This window comes from Pteropus alecto, unplaced genomic scaffold (genome assembly GCF_000325575.1).
Source record: "Pteropus alecto unplaced genomic scaffold, ASM32557v1 scaffold146, whole genome shotgun sequence".
Lineage (NCBI taxonomy): Eukaryota > Metazoa > Chordata > Mammalia > Chiroptera > Pteropodidae > Pteropus > Pteropus alecto.
Window position 1 is genome coordinate 22,992,598 of NW_006442107.1, and position 18,208 is coordinate 23,010,805.

The window sequence follows — 18,208 nt, forward strand, 5'->3', positions numbered from 1 at the left end:
AATCTTTTCTTATAGCTGAGTAATATTCCTGTGTGTGTGTGTACCCACACACATATACATACACCTCACCTTCTTTATCCAATCATCTATTGAAGGACACTTGGGTTGTTTCCACATCTTGGCCACCATGAATAATGCCACAATGAACATCAGGGTGCATATATCTTCAAGGATGTTTTCAAATATTTTGGGTAGATACTCAGTAGAGGGAAATGCTGGGTCATATGGTAATTTTATTCTTAATTTGTTGAGGAAACTCCATATGGATTTCCATAGTTGCTGTACCAATTTACAGGCCCACCAGCAGTGTATGAGAGTTCCTTTTTCCCCACATCCTCTCCAACACTTACTGCTTGTCTTGTTGATGACAGCCATTCTAACAGGTGTGAGGTGGTATCTCATTGTTGTTTTGATTTGCATTTCCCTAATAGCTAATGAAGTTGAGCATCTTTTCATGTATCTGTTGGCCATTTATATGTCTTCTTGGGAGAAGTGTCTGCCCATTTTTAAATTGGATTTTTTGTTATTTTGTTGTTGAGTTGTATGAGTTCTCTACATATTTTGGATATTAGCCTCTTAATAGAGGTGTTGTTTGCAAATATCTTCTCCCATTCGGTAGGCTGCCTCTTTGTTTTGTTGATGGCCTCTTTTGCTGTGCAGAAGCTTTGTAGTTTGATATAGTCCCATTCGTTTATTTTTATTTCCCTTGCCTTTGAGGTCAAATTCCTAAGACCAAGGTCCATGGATTAGTGCCTATGTTTCCTTTTATTGTTTCAGGTCTTATATTTAGGTCTTTGTTCCATTTTGAGTTAATTTTTGTGTATGGTGACAAACACATGTGGCCTTCCAATTTTCCCAGAACCATTTATCGAAGAGGCTTTTTTTCTCCATTGTATGTTTTTGGCTCCATTGTTGAAAATTTGCCCATATATATGTGGGTTTATTTCCGGGTTCTCAATTCTGTTCCATTAGTATGTGTGTGTGTTTCTCTGCCAATAGCATGCTGTTTTGATTTTTGTCTCTCTGTAGTATAATCTGAAGTCAGGGAGTGTGATATCTCTGGCCTTATTCTTTTTTCTTCTTGGCTATTCAGTCTTGTGGTTCCATACAAATCTGACGATTTTTTGTTCTGTTTCTTGAAAAAATGACATTGGGGTTTTGATGGGGATTGCATTAAATCTGTATATTGCTTTGGGTAATACAGCCATTTTAGCTATGTTGATTCTTCCAATCCACAAACACAGAATACCTTTCCATTTCTTTGTGTCTTTTTCAATTTCTTTTAATAATGTCTGGTAGTTTTCAGTGTATAAGTCCTTTACACTATTTGTTAAGTTTATTCCTAGGTATTTTATTGTTTTTGTTGCAACTGCAAAAGAAATTTTTTTCTGAAATTTCATTGTTAGTATATAGGAATGCGACAGATTTTTGTACACTAAATCTGCAGTAATCTGCAATTTTACTGTATTGTTTCTAATAGTTTTTTGGTGGAATATTTAGGGTTTTTATATAAAAAATCATGTTGTCTGCAAAAAAGTGACAATTTGACTTCTTCATTCCCTATTTGAATGCCTTTTATTTCTTTCTCTTGCCTGATTGCTCTGGCTAGGACTTCTAATACTATGTTGAATAACAGTGGTGAGAGAGGGCATCCTTGTCTTGTTCCTGATCTTAAAGGAAAAGCTTTCAGTTTTCATCATTAAGAATATTACATGAGTTTGTCATATATAGTCTTTACTATATTGAGGTACTTTCCTTCTGTGCCCATTTTATTGTTTTAATCATAAATGGATGTTGTAGCTTGTTAAATGCTTTTTCTGTATTTACTGATACATGATTCTCATTTATATGATGTATTGCACTGATTGATTTATGTATGTTGAACCATCCTTGTGCCCCTGGAAATCAAACCCTGCTTGATTGTGAAGTATAACCTTTTTAATGTATTGTTGTATTCAATTTGCTAGAATTCTGTGTAGGATTTTTTCAGCCATATTCTAAATACCAAAAACCAAGTAAATAAGCAATGTCCTAAATAAGTGGTACACAGTTCATAATCTAAGGGCATAGTACTTACATTCTTCTTAATTTTATTCTTGATTGTTTCAATTACTCCAGCCTCCTCACTTTCACACAGCTTTTCTGTAGTTTTTAAGTCATCACATGCCAACTGCATTTTTTCTTCCTCAAATGTCATCATGGCATTCTTCCATGAAAGAAATAAGGAAGAAATGAATGAATCGGTGTGTGAAGATTTACGTCAATTTATTACAACAAAACTCCAAACTGTAAAAACATTTATTTGTTGCAAGTAAAAGAATGAGAATATTACAACATACTCTATTCATTTTTAAAAATTATAATCTCAATATGAAGTAGGAATATACTTCTATTACACCAGCATAAAAAATACATGGTAATAAATTTCCTTGCAATTGCTGTTCTACAATTTTTTTTTGTTATAAATACAATAACAAAAACCCTGTGTAATTTCTGATTGGTCTACTTAATTCAGTTTTTGTAACAGAGTCTCACTGAAAAGTACATTCTACCCACACACAGATCCCTGGCTCCATCAAGTATTGCACAAAAATGCTAATGAAACATCAGCTAGTAGGTGTCCTTTGAAAACCAGTCTTTTCATGAACAGCAATTCCAATGGATTCACTTATAAGGAACTCATATTATGTTGTCCACAGTGCAAAATTCCACTGACAGCTTGTTCCAAGCACATGATCCCGGTTGACTTTTTTCAGGCCACATTTTACTGGGTAGGGGCAAAACCTGCTACTTTCACCCAGTAGATCTGAGTTTTCTGAGATGAATGGGCAGAGCCAAGATACCAGGTTCTTAGAAGGCCCTAATGAACTCATTGTATGTACTTCTCCATTCCTTATCACATTCTGTCAGCCTCACCTTGGCATTCTGGGCCTCCTCAGTACTTTAACCTACTTCTCCGGTCTAGCTAAACCAAACCATAGCCACCTTTGCCTAAATCTCCCCACCATACTCTTTTTCCCAACCAAATCTCAACCCTGCTACAGTCGTCCTCCCCACTCGCCTCCCACACCCAGCCAAGCCTCTGGCTGTGTCTCACTCCTGTTACAGTTCCCACCCACCCAGTACCATTCTCCTTAAGGTGGGGAGCTATGTTTTCTTGCAAACAGTATGCCTTAAAAATATGTTGTATTACCTGGAAATGAGAGAAAATAAATAGCTTGAACGAAAATTCATGTCACCACAAGCTAGCCTGGTGCCTGTGGCTGGGTGCTGTCAGGGTGCACACAACATACCCATTTGCTGACATCTTTCTAAATCTGGAATCTAAATGCTTTCACCATTTACTTCTCTGAGTCTCTACTCATTACTTTTTTGCTATTATACAATTCTATGATGTGTTTTTTTTTTAAATTATGTGTTTGAAAGTAGTTTATATGAAAAGTGTTTCTGAAAAATAAAACCATACACTTTTTTACATTGCCCAGTTTATTTTAAAACCTAATTGCAACTTATTCCCTCAATTCCTAAATAAATTACACTTAAAAATGCTATAACAACTAACAAACTTGAGCTTTCTGCTAATTTGTCTACATTTTCTCAATAATTTTAGAGCAAACCTTTATTATCTGAAGTTTGACTTTTTTAACTCTAATGTAGCTTTAATTTTTGGAAAGATCTTTCAATTACATTTTTATTTAAAATGGATTTTGGTTGGGAAAAACAAAATATAAGATATAAACATTTTATTTTTAAAATTAGGAAGGAAGAGGATATCTTATAGGTGTTAGTTAATAGTCAAGAATTTTATTCCAGTTTTAAACTCTAGAAGATCTTTCACAATAGTATATCTATATAGCCAGTAGCCACTAAAAGACATATGTAATCTATTCATCATTTCCTTCATGCCAATACCTCTCCCCATATTGACTTACCAAAAAACTGACAAAGCTGGCTCCAAAACTCATTAATGGGCTATGATTTCTGTTAAGGAAACAAAATAAAATTATTTTTATTGTGAACTTTTATATTAAAAACATTTGCTATATCAGGATCACAATATAGTCCTAATAATTGGATAGAAGTTAAAGTTTTCAAGCAAAAAGGTGAAGAGGCAAGAAGGTTCACATCTGTCTGCCAAGACAGTATCTGCCTCTGCTTCTTCAAAGCTAGGCAAACGTTAATTCAAATCATAAGAGACTGCCTTAGTAAACTAATCCAACATCTGCAAAACACATAGCCAAGGAAAGACAATTAATAACCATTTTAAAAATGCAAAATGTATTCAAAACTTCACACACAAAAAACAGAGTAGATCAAAAGGTTTTACCACTGAGTTAGACCTTGCAAATTCACTTAGCCCATCCAAAGAACCTTAAGAATACTTCCCTAGAGTCAGTCAATTCCCCACTGGGAAGCAGTCATTATCCAATTTTATATGTAAGCCAAATATGAAACCAAATCAAACTAACATCAATTGAATTTAAAGAATATAAACTTTCTGCTTCAAATTCACAACCAGCCCCCAAAGCTCTATAAAATTGAACTAAAAGGGAAAACAAGTTAGAGTTGCCTTCTTAAAGAAAATAATTTCACCAATTTTTTATTAAGTAAATAATACATGCTTATTATTTTTAAAAAGGCAAGAATGATGTATTAGTCAATCCTCTATTGGAAATTTAGTTTGTGTTCAAAGTGAGTGTGTGTTTGCTTGGGGCATGGGGAGTGAGTATGTGAGGGAGAACATGCACATTAATATGTATATATACATATATGTACATATATACATATACCCCCTGCTCAGATGAACATCTTTGTACATACATCTTTGCAAGCAAGTCCAAATATATTCACGGGATGAATTCCTAGAGGTAGCACTGCTGAGTCAAATGGTATGCACATCTGTTTTTCTTAGGAGTGTGATGTAAGAATGGGAAGGGAGGGAGGGAAAGGGAGGGAGAAGGGGGTATCAGGAATTCCATTTGTAATATTAACCTTCTGCTATAAGTTTTTACATCTACTTAGTACCTACTCAGTTTCTACAGTGAATAATAATAGCTTGTTCACCACCACTTAATAGGATAAAGTTATAAAAAGAAATTAGGAAGGTCAACTCACTTGTGAAGAATCCCCCACTAGCACTCAAACCCATAAACCGAGCTCAAAGAGCACACCTATCAGCGCACGGTGAAGTCTGTTATCCCTACATCCTCCAACCAAAACAGCTATTAGTTTTCTCATTCAACGGCTCTACACAGACATACCATTATAGGCTCCCATCCCACTATATAATTTGGTTTGTATATCAGCGTCCCCTCTGGAAGGCTATTTTCTGCCTCATCTCTCATTATCATGCCCAGAGGGCATTCGACACATATGAATCAGTGAAGAAATGAATGACACAGACTCCGCCTTTCAGGAACAGACACTTCTCAATCAAGTGATCATTGTGGCTTTCTCCTTTTCCCTTTCCTTGCTTATATGTTTACACTTTGCCATTTGAGAAATGAAAGAAGCTAAAACCAGGGCCTAGTGTTCCTACATGTGCTTCTTGTTCTTGACTAAAATTAGGTTTCTGAGAGCCATGGCTATTAATTATTCATGGTACCCTAGCCAAGCCCTTAGTACTTCACATACCTAAATCAGGATTTCTCAACAGTGGCATTCTTAACGTTTTGGGCCACATTAATTTTTGTTGAGGGCTGTCCTTTGCATTATAGGATATTCAGCAGTATCCTTGCCTGCTACCTACAAGATGCCTCTCACCTTGCCTTCAGAAACTGGTTCAGTAGTCTATTTTTCTTTCTGAAAATGAAGTAAATAATATCAACAAAGGAAAAAGTTAAGTGTGCGAAGTCATTCATTGCAACATTGTCCAAAATAGGGAAAAGCTGAGCTAAAAAAAAAATTTTACACTTGGGTTTAGAAATGATTTATTTGATGTGAAAACAAAAGTATGCAACAAAAGTAAAAATAAAGTGGACTACATTAAATAAAAAACTTCTACACATCAAAAGACACCATCAACAGTGATAAGGTAACCTATGGAATGTGAGAAAATGTTCGCAAATCATACGTCTGATAATGGGCTAATATCCAGACAATATGAAGAACTCCTACACCTCAACGGTGACAAAAAATTCAAAAAGTGGGCAAATAACAGGAATAGACACTTCTCCAAAGAAGATATATAAATAAGCACATGAAAAGATGATTAACATTACAAATCATTAGGGAAATGCCAACAAAAACAGCAATGAGATAATACCTCACACTCATTAGGATGACTACCACCAAAATAACAGAATAACAAGTGTCGGTGAGGATGTAGGTAAAAGAGAATGCTTGCACACTGTGGGTGGAAATGTAAAATGGTGCAGCCACTATAGAAAACAGTATGGTGGGTCCTCAAAAACTTAGAATTATAATCACCTCTCAGTATCCACAGGGGTTCAGTTCCAGGACACCCTGCGGGGCCAAAACCCACAGATCCTCAGGTCCCTTATATAAAATGGCGTAGTATTTGCATATAACCTATGCCCATCCTGCCATATACTTTAAATCATCTCTAGGTTATTTATAACACCTAATACAATGTAAATGCTATGTGAATACTTGTTATACAGCATTTTTAGGAGACAACAACAAAAAAGTCTCTACATGTTCAGTTCAGATGCAACCATCGAAGGTCTAACTATGTAGTACACGTCAGCAACAAGGTAACTTTTTTCCCAAATATTTTTGATCTGCCATTGATTGAAAGCATGAATATAGAACCCATGGGTATGGGGGACTATACCATATGATCCAACAATTTCACTTTTGGGTATATACCCCAGAGAACTGAAATCAGGAATTCAAACAGATGTTTGTACACCTGTATTCTAGCAGCATTATTCACAAGATCCAAAAGGTGGAAGCAAACCAAGTGTCTACAGAAAGACAAATGGATAAACAAACTATGGTGTGTGTGTGTATATACACACACACACACACACACACACACACACACACACACACACACAATGGAGTATTATTTAGCCTTAAAAAGAAAATTCTGACACATGGGTGAACCTTGAAGATGTTATTATGCTAAGTGAAACAAGCCAGATACAAAAAGAAAAGTACTATATTATTCCACTTATCTGAGGTACCTAAAGCAGTCAAATTTAGGGAGACAGGAAATAGAATGGTGGTTGCCAGGGGCACAGGGGAGGAAGGAATGAGGAGTTATTAAGGGGTATAGAGTTTCAGTTTTGCAAGATGCTAACAGTTCTGGAGATGGGATGCACAATGATATGAATGTACATAACCTTACTGAACGATACTCTTAAAAATGGTTAGAGGGTAAACTTTGTCATATTTATTTTTCACAATTTAAAATTTCTGAAAATGGAGAAAATCTACAATAAAATAAATGCCTCATAAAATCTTCCAATAGAATATTATGGCCTAGAAAAATGTCTGACCAAATTTAATGTAAAAACAAAAGTTCTGTTTACATTACAGTCAATATGTATCAACAATAAAAAATGAGTATTTGTTGTGAGGGGCAATAAGATTAAAGGTTATTTTATTCAGTGATAGATGCGTGTTTGTGGGGAGATAAACAGTCACGATTAAAACTGCAGTAATCATCACCTCTGTTTCAGTAATAAAACCACAGACATTCTCACTACTTTTAGACACCTCTTACAGAGAAAAATACATCATTTAAGTCAATTTACTTGTTCTCAATACTCCCTGTGATATAGCTGTTGCTTTGGTACAATTTCTCAACAGAATATATCATCCAGGCAAACAAACAGAATAACAGGGCAATTCAATAGCAAAACAGCCAAAGCCTGCTACATGGGAGTGAGTTATTCACTCAGTGACAAGCTAAAGCCTCACTATGCCCAGCTGTGACCTAGGGAACCATTAACACAAGGCTAATAAACTGCCCAAAAGAAGAGAGAGACACATATGAGGTGAGTCTCACAAATAGTTTTTGATTGTTAACCAAAAACAAATGCAAATGATCTGGGCATTATTTTTATATTATCTGTGTAAGAAAATAAAATTTTAAACGCATCCTTTTCAAAATTATTTTTAAAAAGGCAGTAGGACATCAAATAGAACCATACACTGTCTTGCCATTTGAACTAATTATCTTATTTACATATCTTTTTCATTTTTAACAATCTTCCCTTTACCTAGCGGATTCCTCTCCGCCTCCTTAAGAAAAATAATTAAAAAGCATTATAATAAGGAGTTTAATGAAAGCTTAAAAACTAAAACATGCCAAAGTCACTATTAAATAGATAAAGCCTTGAAGTGTTTAAATTTCACAGAACACTGGCCCCTGAACACAGAATTCCCTTAAATTGTACTTGTGCTTCTTGGCCGACTGGCTCAATTTTTACTGCTTTGTATTTCAAGTTCTCTGAGAGGACACTGTGTTAACAAACAACAGACAAGATTAATCTGGTTCTTCTGCAATAAACTATGTTTCCCAAATATATTGAACTTACTTTTTAATGCCACTCAGAAATTGGAAACTATTCTGGTGAATTATTTGGAGGCCTCAATCTTAATTTGAAAATGCTACAGCTATAATACAGAAAAGATGTCGGGTCCATCAGTGTCAAAAAGCATAGTTTTTCTCATTCACCGACCAAAGAGACAGAAGCATTTATCTTTACTCATACTGTGAAAGCAAGAAAGAACAGCGATGTTTTCAGCACCTCGTCTCTGCAGCATTCATTCAACAAACGTTTTTTAAAAAGAGCATCTGCCATGTGCAGAAAAGGGAAAGGTTCCTGTGAAGTGATGAAGGAAAAACTATAGACCACAGGTCTAGGAATAAAAGTACTCTCCCTCAGAGGGTGGTGAGGAAAATAAAATGTGAAAAAGGTTCTTTTAAAGCATTTTTCTTGACATGACTTACAATAGTTATTATTTTTCAAAAGGAAAAATCTAATTATTCTGAAAGCATCTTAGTGAAAAAAGTACTACAAATGCTCCCTTTATGTGCCACATATATCACTCCTTAGGTCTCACACATGATCGGAGAGCACTGGTAGAACGTTCTCTTTTGAAGCTTGTTATGAACCAGATTACAATATAAAATTCATTATTTGCGGTCTTTCTAGGAAGTTAAATTCCTTCCATAGGAATCCCAGTGGATGTATCCCATTCACTAAGTATCGTCCCCCCAACAGGTCTGTGAGTTAGGTGCCCGGCTCCTTGCACCCCACTGCTCCACATCTTCTAATTCTCCATGATAAATTTTCAATTTTAAAGCAGCTTCCCATAGTGCACAGCCAGCTCTGAGTCTGCTCAGTGAAGGAGTAAAGTGTCAACTCTACCCAAGGCAAATGATTAGAAACGTGATTAAGAAATCGGGCCCAACGCAAGTTATACAATTTACTATAAAGATCGAAGAAATCATGGATGGTTTTCCAGGTTGTCCCTTGCCCCCATCAACAAAGTTATCTAAAAGAAAACTATACATTTTTAAAACTTTTTTAAAAAAACAGGATATTTAATTTTAAGCTCACATATCCCAGTCATAACCAGATAACATTCTCCAGTTTAAAATGAAAATGACCTGTTTATACACGAAGTTATAGAAAAAATTCTAAAAAATCTAATCTTGTTTCATCCATCCATTCAAAATATATTTGATGAACACTAAATATGCAGCAGGCACTATGCTATGGACTGGAGATACGAAGATGAAGAACACTCATGCTCTTCACGTTGTCTATACAAGTCCAGTTGGGTTGCTAGAAAAAAATATTCCAGTAATAATAAATAGTGATGGAAAGTGAGTAGATGCTTGCTCATTTTACTCACAAAGTCATCTTCCAAAATCAAATTTAATGAAATATAAAAAAGGCTACTTGCCAACTATGATATCCTCTTCTTTAGTGTTTTTCAAGAGAATAAGCCCAAAAACTCTTTATTACATCTCTATAAATTTTCTGCAAAGCACTTATTATTATTTGATACTTATCTCATTTGTTTGAATAAATGGACGTTCTTTGTGAATGGGAACCCCATTTCTGCTATGTGCCTCTGTCCTGACCACACAGGACACAACCTGTCATGTAACAGGTCACCAATACATATCTGTTTAATAAACCAACCATCTCCTATAAAATCCACACTTCATGATGGACCTTCCCCCACAAGTCGAAAAAATTACCCGATATAAGCCCATAAAAACTGCTTTAAGAAAAATAATTTGTTTGTTCCCTTTATCAGAAGATAGCAGTGAGGAATTTCATAGAAAGTCTATTCTTTTCAGAAACAAGTCAAAGCATGATTCTTGGCCAACTTTTTATCTGAAGGACAGCATGTCTCCAAAAACACTGATCACCACATTTAGTTTATGACTATTTGATTTATGAGTGTTTGGAATAGGTCTGGTCTTCCACTCAGACTTATATTTACATGTGCCCACCCTTCTTGGGATTTGCGAGTCTTTAGTGTACCACCAGCTGTCCCCAGGGGGACCCCACTTCAGGTCAGGGGCACCCTCGGGCCAGGAGAGATGCCAGCCCTCAGGAGTAGCGGCTGTGTGTGCAGCAATGTCTCTACTCACAGCCACTGGAATGCCTTACCATTCATTTTAATTGCTTGTGATGTGGCCTTGCATCTTATCAGAAAATGACCCTGTAATTCACCGTCTGGTGCCAAGAAGCCATGAAAGACTCATCGGAAGCAGTGACGCCAACAGCTTGTAACAGAGCATGGGAGAACTTCTGGGGGCAGGTTGAGACTCTCGGTCTCTTATCCACAGAGTAATAAGCAGGCGCCTCAACAGTCTGTATCTTCCTACAGCTTGAAGTCCTAATTATCTACAGGTGGATAATTAATGTCACTCTACACAGCACTCTGGAAAAAAGTCACTAGGCCCTTGATCCTTACTTCCTACAGATGATTGCTCTGATTGATACATTTCTAGGACGTACATACTTTAAGAACGCCTCCCCTGCATATACTAAGATACTCCTCAAAACCACTATGGTAATTTAAAATACAGGTTGGTTCTACAACTGCATGGCAAAAACACGGTTTCACTTTTTGGGCTTGTCTCTGGTATCCCACAAAGAAAAAGCCTGCAAATTGATGGCTATGCCCTAGAACTTGGGGTGGAGGGAGATTTGGGGAACGACTATGAAAGAGAAATGGTGAACGGGACAGAGGACACGGAGGGCTCAGCCTGAGGTAGGAGGCTGGGGAGTCGAGAGCCGGCTGCCGGGAGGGCTGAGTGCTACCCCTCAAGAGAGTCCCAAATGCTGGCCCAGCACACAACCAGCCAGGCCTGTGAGGAGGGAGATGTGAAAAGGCTGAGCAAACTGAAAGCCAGAAAAACTTTGACCCCGATTTCCCATCTTTCAACGTCTAAAGAATTTGAGTTAGAATTAACTGGTCTAATTAACATGACAGACTATTTAGTAAGTTGATATTTAGGGTATAAAATATCTACATAAAAATTAAGTTTGTCTTGAGACAAAAACAGGGAAAATAGAAAATATTTCCATTATATTTCCTTTTCCATTATTACTGTCCTATAAAATTACCAAATCAAGATCAAAAACTGAGAAGGGAATATCAAAGCTCTCTTACCTTGGGTTTTGGCTCATGGGGTTCCCCTGCCTGAGTCACTGACCTTCTACTTCTTTCCTCACTAGCTCCTGCTCGTCCTCCAGGCCTCAGTCCAAAAGGTGCTGGTTCCAAAGCACCCTCCCCGGTCCCTCAGCTCAGACTGAGCCCTCCTCTGGGCTCACACTGCTCCTTAGCCTTCGCCTTTCAGAACATACCAGTACTACCCACATACTAGTACTGCTTTCCCACCAGAATGGTGCCTAGCACAGCACCTGGCTTCTAGAAGGCCTTCAATGAGTACTTGTTGAATAAATTAATGAACGAGTGAATGAGTCTCCTGACAAACAAATGAGCAGAAAGAATAACTAAAAGAAGAGAAAATGATATCTGTATGTTGAACAGTAAATGTGGCTATGTGATAGGTGAAATTGTTTCTATTTCATTTCTTGTCATAAAGCTGTTTTTCTGAGTGAAGTTCACTAAAATAGTAGGTAAAATATGTCTTTATTGAATGAAGTTAATGAATAAGGAAGGTCAGATCTTTTCCATGCCTAACAAGCTTCTTCTGAATACAGGATTAATACTTGCAGAGTTTCTGGAATATACAAAATACTTAAAATAATTTCCTCCCCTTATTGCAAGCTCTCCTTAAAACATCATTCTACAAGCATATTTCTTGAACTGTTCACCTGTAGAATTCTAAAAAATATTTATAGTGACATTATAAAGGCAGTTTCTTAACTAGGGCTTCTTTAATGACATAATTATAAAATTTTCTCTTGAGTTAGCAAACATCTTAAGAACTACATAATCTTGTATTGATATGTTCATTTTATAACTATTTTAAAATAGTAACAATTTAAATAATTACCTGTGGTTTTCACAAAGAAAATATCCTATAATAGAAAGTAACAAATCTATTTTTTACCTAGAATTATAGTCAACCCCAGCCTAAAAAGAACTTCCTGCATTTGAAAAGCTCGCTTAGAAAAAAACAAACTCAAAACAGCAATCACTAATACTTCTCATGAAAGTAGTATCTTAAAAGATAAATACCATTTTAATTTTTTAATAAACAATTATAATGCACAAAAAGTAATAGCTACTCAAATAAAGTTTACACTAAAATTAATTGCTATTCCAGAATAACAGGGAGAAAAAAGTTTCTTGTTTTAACTAAAAATTTACATTTAATTCAAATGTTCATCACATCATTCTTTTTAAAACAAGTAATTCAAATCAAAATGGCAAAGCCCTTTAATTTTCTACTCATACTGGCATGACTTCCTTCAGGCTATGTACAGCCTTGCATAAATGGAAAAGGGCAACAAGTAAAAACACTTCATTTATTTAAAGAAGTCAGAAATAGGGTACTTCACTGAATTTAACAAAATCAATTCACCCTCACAAGCCAGTACTGCTTATGCAACTATTAATGTTTTACTTATAGTTTATCAAGGATTTCAAAAATGCAAAACTTTGTAACATATTGTGTAAAGTTCACGTACATATTTGTTTTCCAAATTCACTGAGAGGCGTTATCAGACCACAAAATTATACATAAAAGTAACAGATAAACCTATCTAAAAGAGATTCTGTTCAATAACAGAATTAAATTTTCTTTTGCCAGATTAGAAGGCAAAAGACCTACGTGATTTGAAGAGAAACCAGAGTTCTTTTGCCAAAGATGCTGTGATATTTGGGAAAGCTACACCACAGATAAAAATAGAAAGGCAATATATCAAATAAACATGGCTAAATGAGCAAGAGCATTCTCCTTTCATATACTTTCATTATCTTCCTCTACTGGTCCTGTCTCCAATATACAGCCGTTATATTTTATAATGATCTCTTCTGATTCTAAAATAAACAATAGGAAATATTTCCTGCTTCAATAGTTTTATTAAAGTATCAAACAAAGCTACACATAAGTAAGGATTTGTTTGGTTGGTTTTGCTGTTGTAATACACACAGCCCTTCCTCTCTATACTATATTAGCCTTTCTGCTACAAAAAGGAAGAGAGGGAGAAAGAAAGGGGAAAAAAAGAAATACAATACCCTAGTCTAAGAATGATATGGATGTCACAGTATTTGAGAAGAAAAAAATGATATTAAATACATATTAAAGTTGAATAAGTTGTATAACAAAAAACTCACAATTTATGAAAAGAATTCTGAGCATAAGAAATGTAAATCAGTGTCAATGTATATCTTCTTAACAAACTCTGAACTTTATTAAACTAAGGCTTTGAGTCATGCTAAAATTCTACATAATATAGAAACTGATAATTTAGAGACTGCTAAAATTTTGGTAAAAATAGCCATTGAATTTCATGACATAAAAGTCAAATATAAAAACCTTAAAACAAAAAAAAGCAGTCAGATTTTTTAAAGTGTACAAGTCAATGACTTTTAGCATATTCACAAAGTTGTACAACCCTTACAATTTTTTGTCCAAGCTTATATATTTTTTTAACATTTTACTTTTTTATTTTCCCACTCTCCCCTCCCCTCTCAAACAGATTTTTAAAGAAGCTTAGTTGACATATTACTTTGCCCATATTCATTCAAATACACAACATAACATTTACAGTGACTGATGGAAATGAAAACTGCTACAAACCTCTGGGACAGTTCTATATCTGTTTTTCTATCTATTGAGAGAATTAAAAATATTTCTAAGAATCTACCCTAAGAAAAATAAAACGCAGAAAAACATTTCTAGAATGTTGAAAAATAGAGACTGTTAGACCAATTATGATATATTCACCTAGCAAAATACTATTTTATGCCAAAAAAAAATGTAATAACTAAGAAAATGCTTACTCCAATATGTTTGAAAAAGCATGGGCTTTAGAAAATGGCCCTCAGTTAAAATCTTAACTTGATCACTGGCTATGTGACCACAAGCAGGATATATAAATCCTCAGCCTGTTTCCTTATTTGAAAATTTGAGGTAAATTATACTGCCTTATATGGATGTAATAAGTACACAAGAGAAATATCTAAAATGCCTAGTTTAAAGCCTGCTGCATAGTAATCATGCAATAAGCCAGTTACTGTCATAGTAAGTGAAAAAGCAGAATACAAAGTATACATGCAGTATAACAAACTATGTAAAAACATTAAAGAAAGGAAATATCTTAAAATGTTATCTATGGGTAACAGTAGTAAAAAGTGATTTTTCTCTTTTCTACTTTTCTTTCTTTTCCAAATTAACAATAAAGAAGCATTTATGTCCTTCACGATCTGAAAAGTTTTAATCAGCCTAAGACTTAGTTTTTAAATGTATACACAAAAGTAATTTAAAATATTAATATTTAATTTTCACCCATTTACTTTTTAAAGATATCACATATATTTTTTGAGTACCTATACGTGCCAAGCGCTGCTCCAGGCACTGAAACAAGACCTCTTCGATGGAGCTGATGTTTTGGAGGGAAAGACCGACAGCGAATAAATACATATTTGTTGCTAACTAATCCATTCTATAACTGATCCTATAAACACTTTTAAAATGCTATTCTTGGCATTTATTAGAGCCTTGTGGAAAAACAACCCAAAACTTAATGTATCAAAACTTTTTTAGGTTATAAATTTTTTTTAAAAGTCACAAGAAGACAGTGTTTTGGAACGGTGCTTCACAAACTTGAAAGTACATTCTGATCTCCCGTTAAAATGCAGATTCTCATTTGCGTGGCCTGGACGGAGGCCTGAGATTCTGTTCTAATGAGCCCCTCGATGATGCTGATGCTGCTGGGCCCCAAACCACACTTGCAGTAGCAATGTCTTAGAAGCAGTCAGAATTTTTGTTCCAAAAACATGGGAAGTTAATAACTCTGGCAGACAGAGTTTTGCTAACTAACATACCTTATATTCTAGTATACACCTTCTGGAAATGAAAATAAAGACATCACTAATATCTTCCTACCTGAAATAAATAATTCTTGCATTTATCAAGGCCTGCTTTGCTGAGCCAAATTTAAGATTACATTCCCAAAAGCATTTCTCAGTCTTTCCACAAGATCACTAGCACCGCATCCTGTCGCAGGCCTTTGGGAGCTGAGGGGCCTGTCTCTGCCTTGTTATTCCCCTTCCCTGTTTCCTTCACGACAGCCTCTACTTGGACCTCCACCTGCCATGAATGGCCTCCCTCACACTCCAATCCACACCAAACAGCTTCGAGGACACTTTTCAATGTGTCATCCATCCTTGACCCGTCTGTTGCCCTCTTCCATTGTCCATTAGAACTACTGCCACTGCTGGACATTCAAGTCCCCCTAGTAATCTGGCCTTCACTTTTCTTCCAAGTAGGTGCTCTGCTCCAGCTCCACAAATCTGCAAGCCCTCATCACCCCACATTGCTGATCTTCTCCTCTCAGCCATTGCATGTTCTCCCCTCTCCTCTTCACACTCTGATTCAAATTCTGAAAATAAATCTAACTTTTCCTATGGTGCCTCTCTGTGACATGTAACAATACTGTGTCCATAGAAGAAACCAGAATTCCTAGATTTACATTATGGCTCCAGCAAAACTAGTTATTAAAAACACACGCACACATACACACAACTATTTTTTTCTGCCAATCTCCATTTCAGGAGTTTCACTCCCACAGGTGAAAAATCCAATAGCTGGAGGTGAAGAGGCTCCTGGCAAGGAGTTAACATGCTGTCCTGACTTGTGAGACGCTAAGTGTTAGGGGTGACAGTTATCAATGAGCCCGGTGGGAATTCCTTGAAACACTCTGCACATGCAAAACACACTTCAATCCTGAGCCTGCTATAATCTCTTTAATGCTATACACCTCAGATTTTTTTTTCCCCATCCTGAGCACTCCCCTGGGTGCACACTGCATCTGTTCACGCACCCTTGCTTGGGGACTTCTATGAGACTAAGAGTTATGGCGCAGGATCAGAATTCAGTAAGCTCCAAGTATGAGATGGCATGAAATGTTCATGAAAATGCTGAATATGGGAAAGTGTGAAAAGCTCCTCACATGTGTGGCTTTGTTTTGAGCTGCCACAGTCCCAGGCGGCACACTGGCAGGTGTTTGGGACATGTCTAAAAGTGCCTGGATGTCCACCCAGCACCTGACCCCAGAGTCTCCTCCGGCCCAGTATATGCTCGAAGGCTGTTTTTCCTCTATCCTTATTTTTCAGTGTGTTGGCTAAGTGCTCTAATTACTTGTTTCTCTGAATATTTAGGTCTAAGGTGAGAATAAAGGGGCAAGAAAAAGAGTGGGATTACCACGCAGTTTGATTTCACTTATTTTTTTCAACATATACTGTTTCCATTTAATTTTCAAGCTATTTGTACAAATTATATTTTTACTACTCTTAGTTTGCTTCATAAATGTGTATCTCTCATACGTATATATAACTCCAGCTAGACTCTAAATTTCTTGAGGAGACCATGCCTCTCTTCATCTGTATAATTTCACTTACTTTATCACTGACATGTACTACTCTGCAGGCACTGCACACAGGAATTTTTATGAGAGGCATGGTACCTGCTCTCAAATTGTTCACAGAAGCTCCTACATGCCTCGGTACACAGGGTATGTTCAATTCATGACTGGACAACTAGAAAATCCCTGAGACCTTGAATGTCATTAGACACACCCCTTATTTACACTGTACCAGTACAGTGTATTTATTCTGCGTTTTAAAGTCTTTTATGTCTTAAAATTAAATTTATATTATATGAGAAGCAGTTAAAGAGAAATCTCTAATCCTCAGTAAAGCCCCTGGGAGAGTGATTTGGCAATATATAGTAAGACTGATCTTTCAACTGAATGATTGCACATCTAGACATACACCTGGAATGCATTTTGCATGGGTGAGACGTATACAAAGATGTTTACTAAAGAACTGGTAGGGACCTTAAGGGAATGGAACTCATCTGAATAGTTATTGGTGGGATAATGAAAAAATACATCTTTTATATATATGAAACACTATGTTGAACTATTAAAGTGATTATACTTGATTTACATGTACCAATTTGGGTAGACTTTAAAAATAAAAAATTGTGTGAAAAAATGCAAACTTCGTCGGATATGCAATATGTATATCAAAAACAAACCTGTATGTCATTTATGGAGACAAACATGCAGTAAAGGTGTAAATATAGATGGAAAAGACATACCAACTTGAGGACAGTAGCTGTCTCTGGGGAGGTAATGAGGGGAAACTGGAATTGTATTGAAATACAAAGAGGATCTTAACTGAATCTGTAATGTCTTATTTCCCTAAAAAAAAAAAATCTGAAGCAAATATGGCAAATGTTAACATTTATTAATTCTGAGTATGAAGGACATCTACATCTATATTTTTATCATATATTGTATGTTTATGTAGGTTTAAAATAATTGACAATTGTGAAAGAAAAAGCAGCATCATACTGCCATTCAAATTATTAAAAGCTTCAATTCTTTCCACTGTTAAACTAAGTAGAGCAAACCAGCGAAACAGATGAAAAAGGTCACTAAGATATTTCATGATTACTAGCTATTCTTAACCTAATGACAAAGGCCAATACTCCTGCTGGAACACTTCAGAGAACTTGTTGCATCTTACATTTGCTTGGTCTTTTTGAGCTTGCAGATGGCAT

General features: G+C 35.9%; 1 protein-coding gene across 2 annotated transcripts in view; it reads right to left on the reverse strand.

Moving 5' to 3' along the window:
• Window positions 1-18,208, reverse strand: part of TTC39C (tetratricopeptide repeat domain 39C) — an 87,252-nt gene that overhangs the window by 47,732 nt on the left and 21,312 nt on the right. For both annotated transcript variants that reach the window (XM_015595727.2, XM_006920025.3), the window contains exons 2-3: window positions 3,933-3,981; window positions 2,078-2,206 (exon numbers count right to left, since the gene is read on the reverse strand). In XM_015595727.2, coding sequence (XP_015451213.1) covers window positions 2,078-2,206; window positions 3,933-3,965 — 162 coding nt within the window. In that variant the 5' untranslated portion in view covers window positions 3,966-3,981. The remainder of the gene's footprint in view (window positions 1-2,077; window positions 2,207-3,932; window positions 3,982-18,208) is intronic.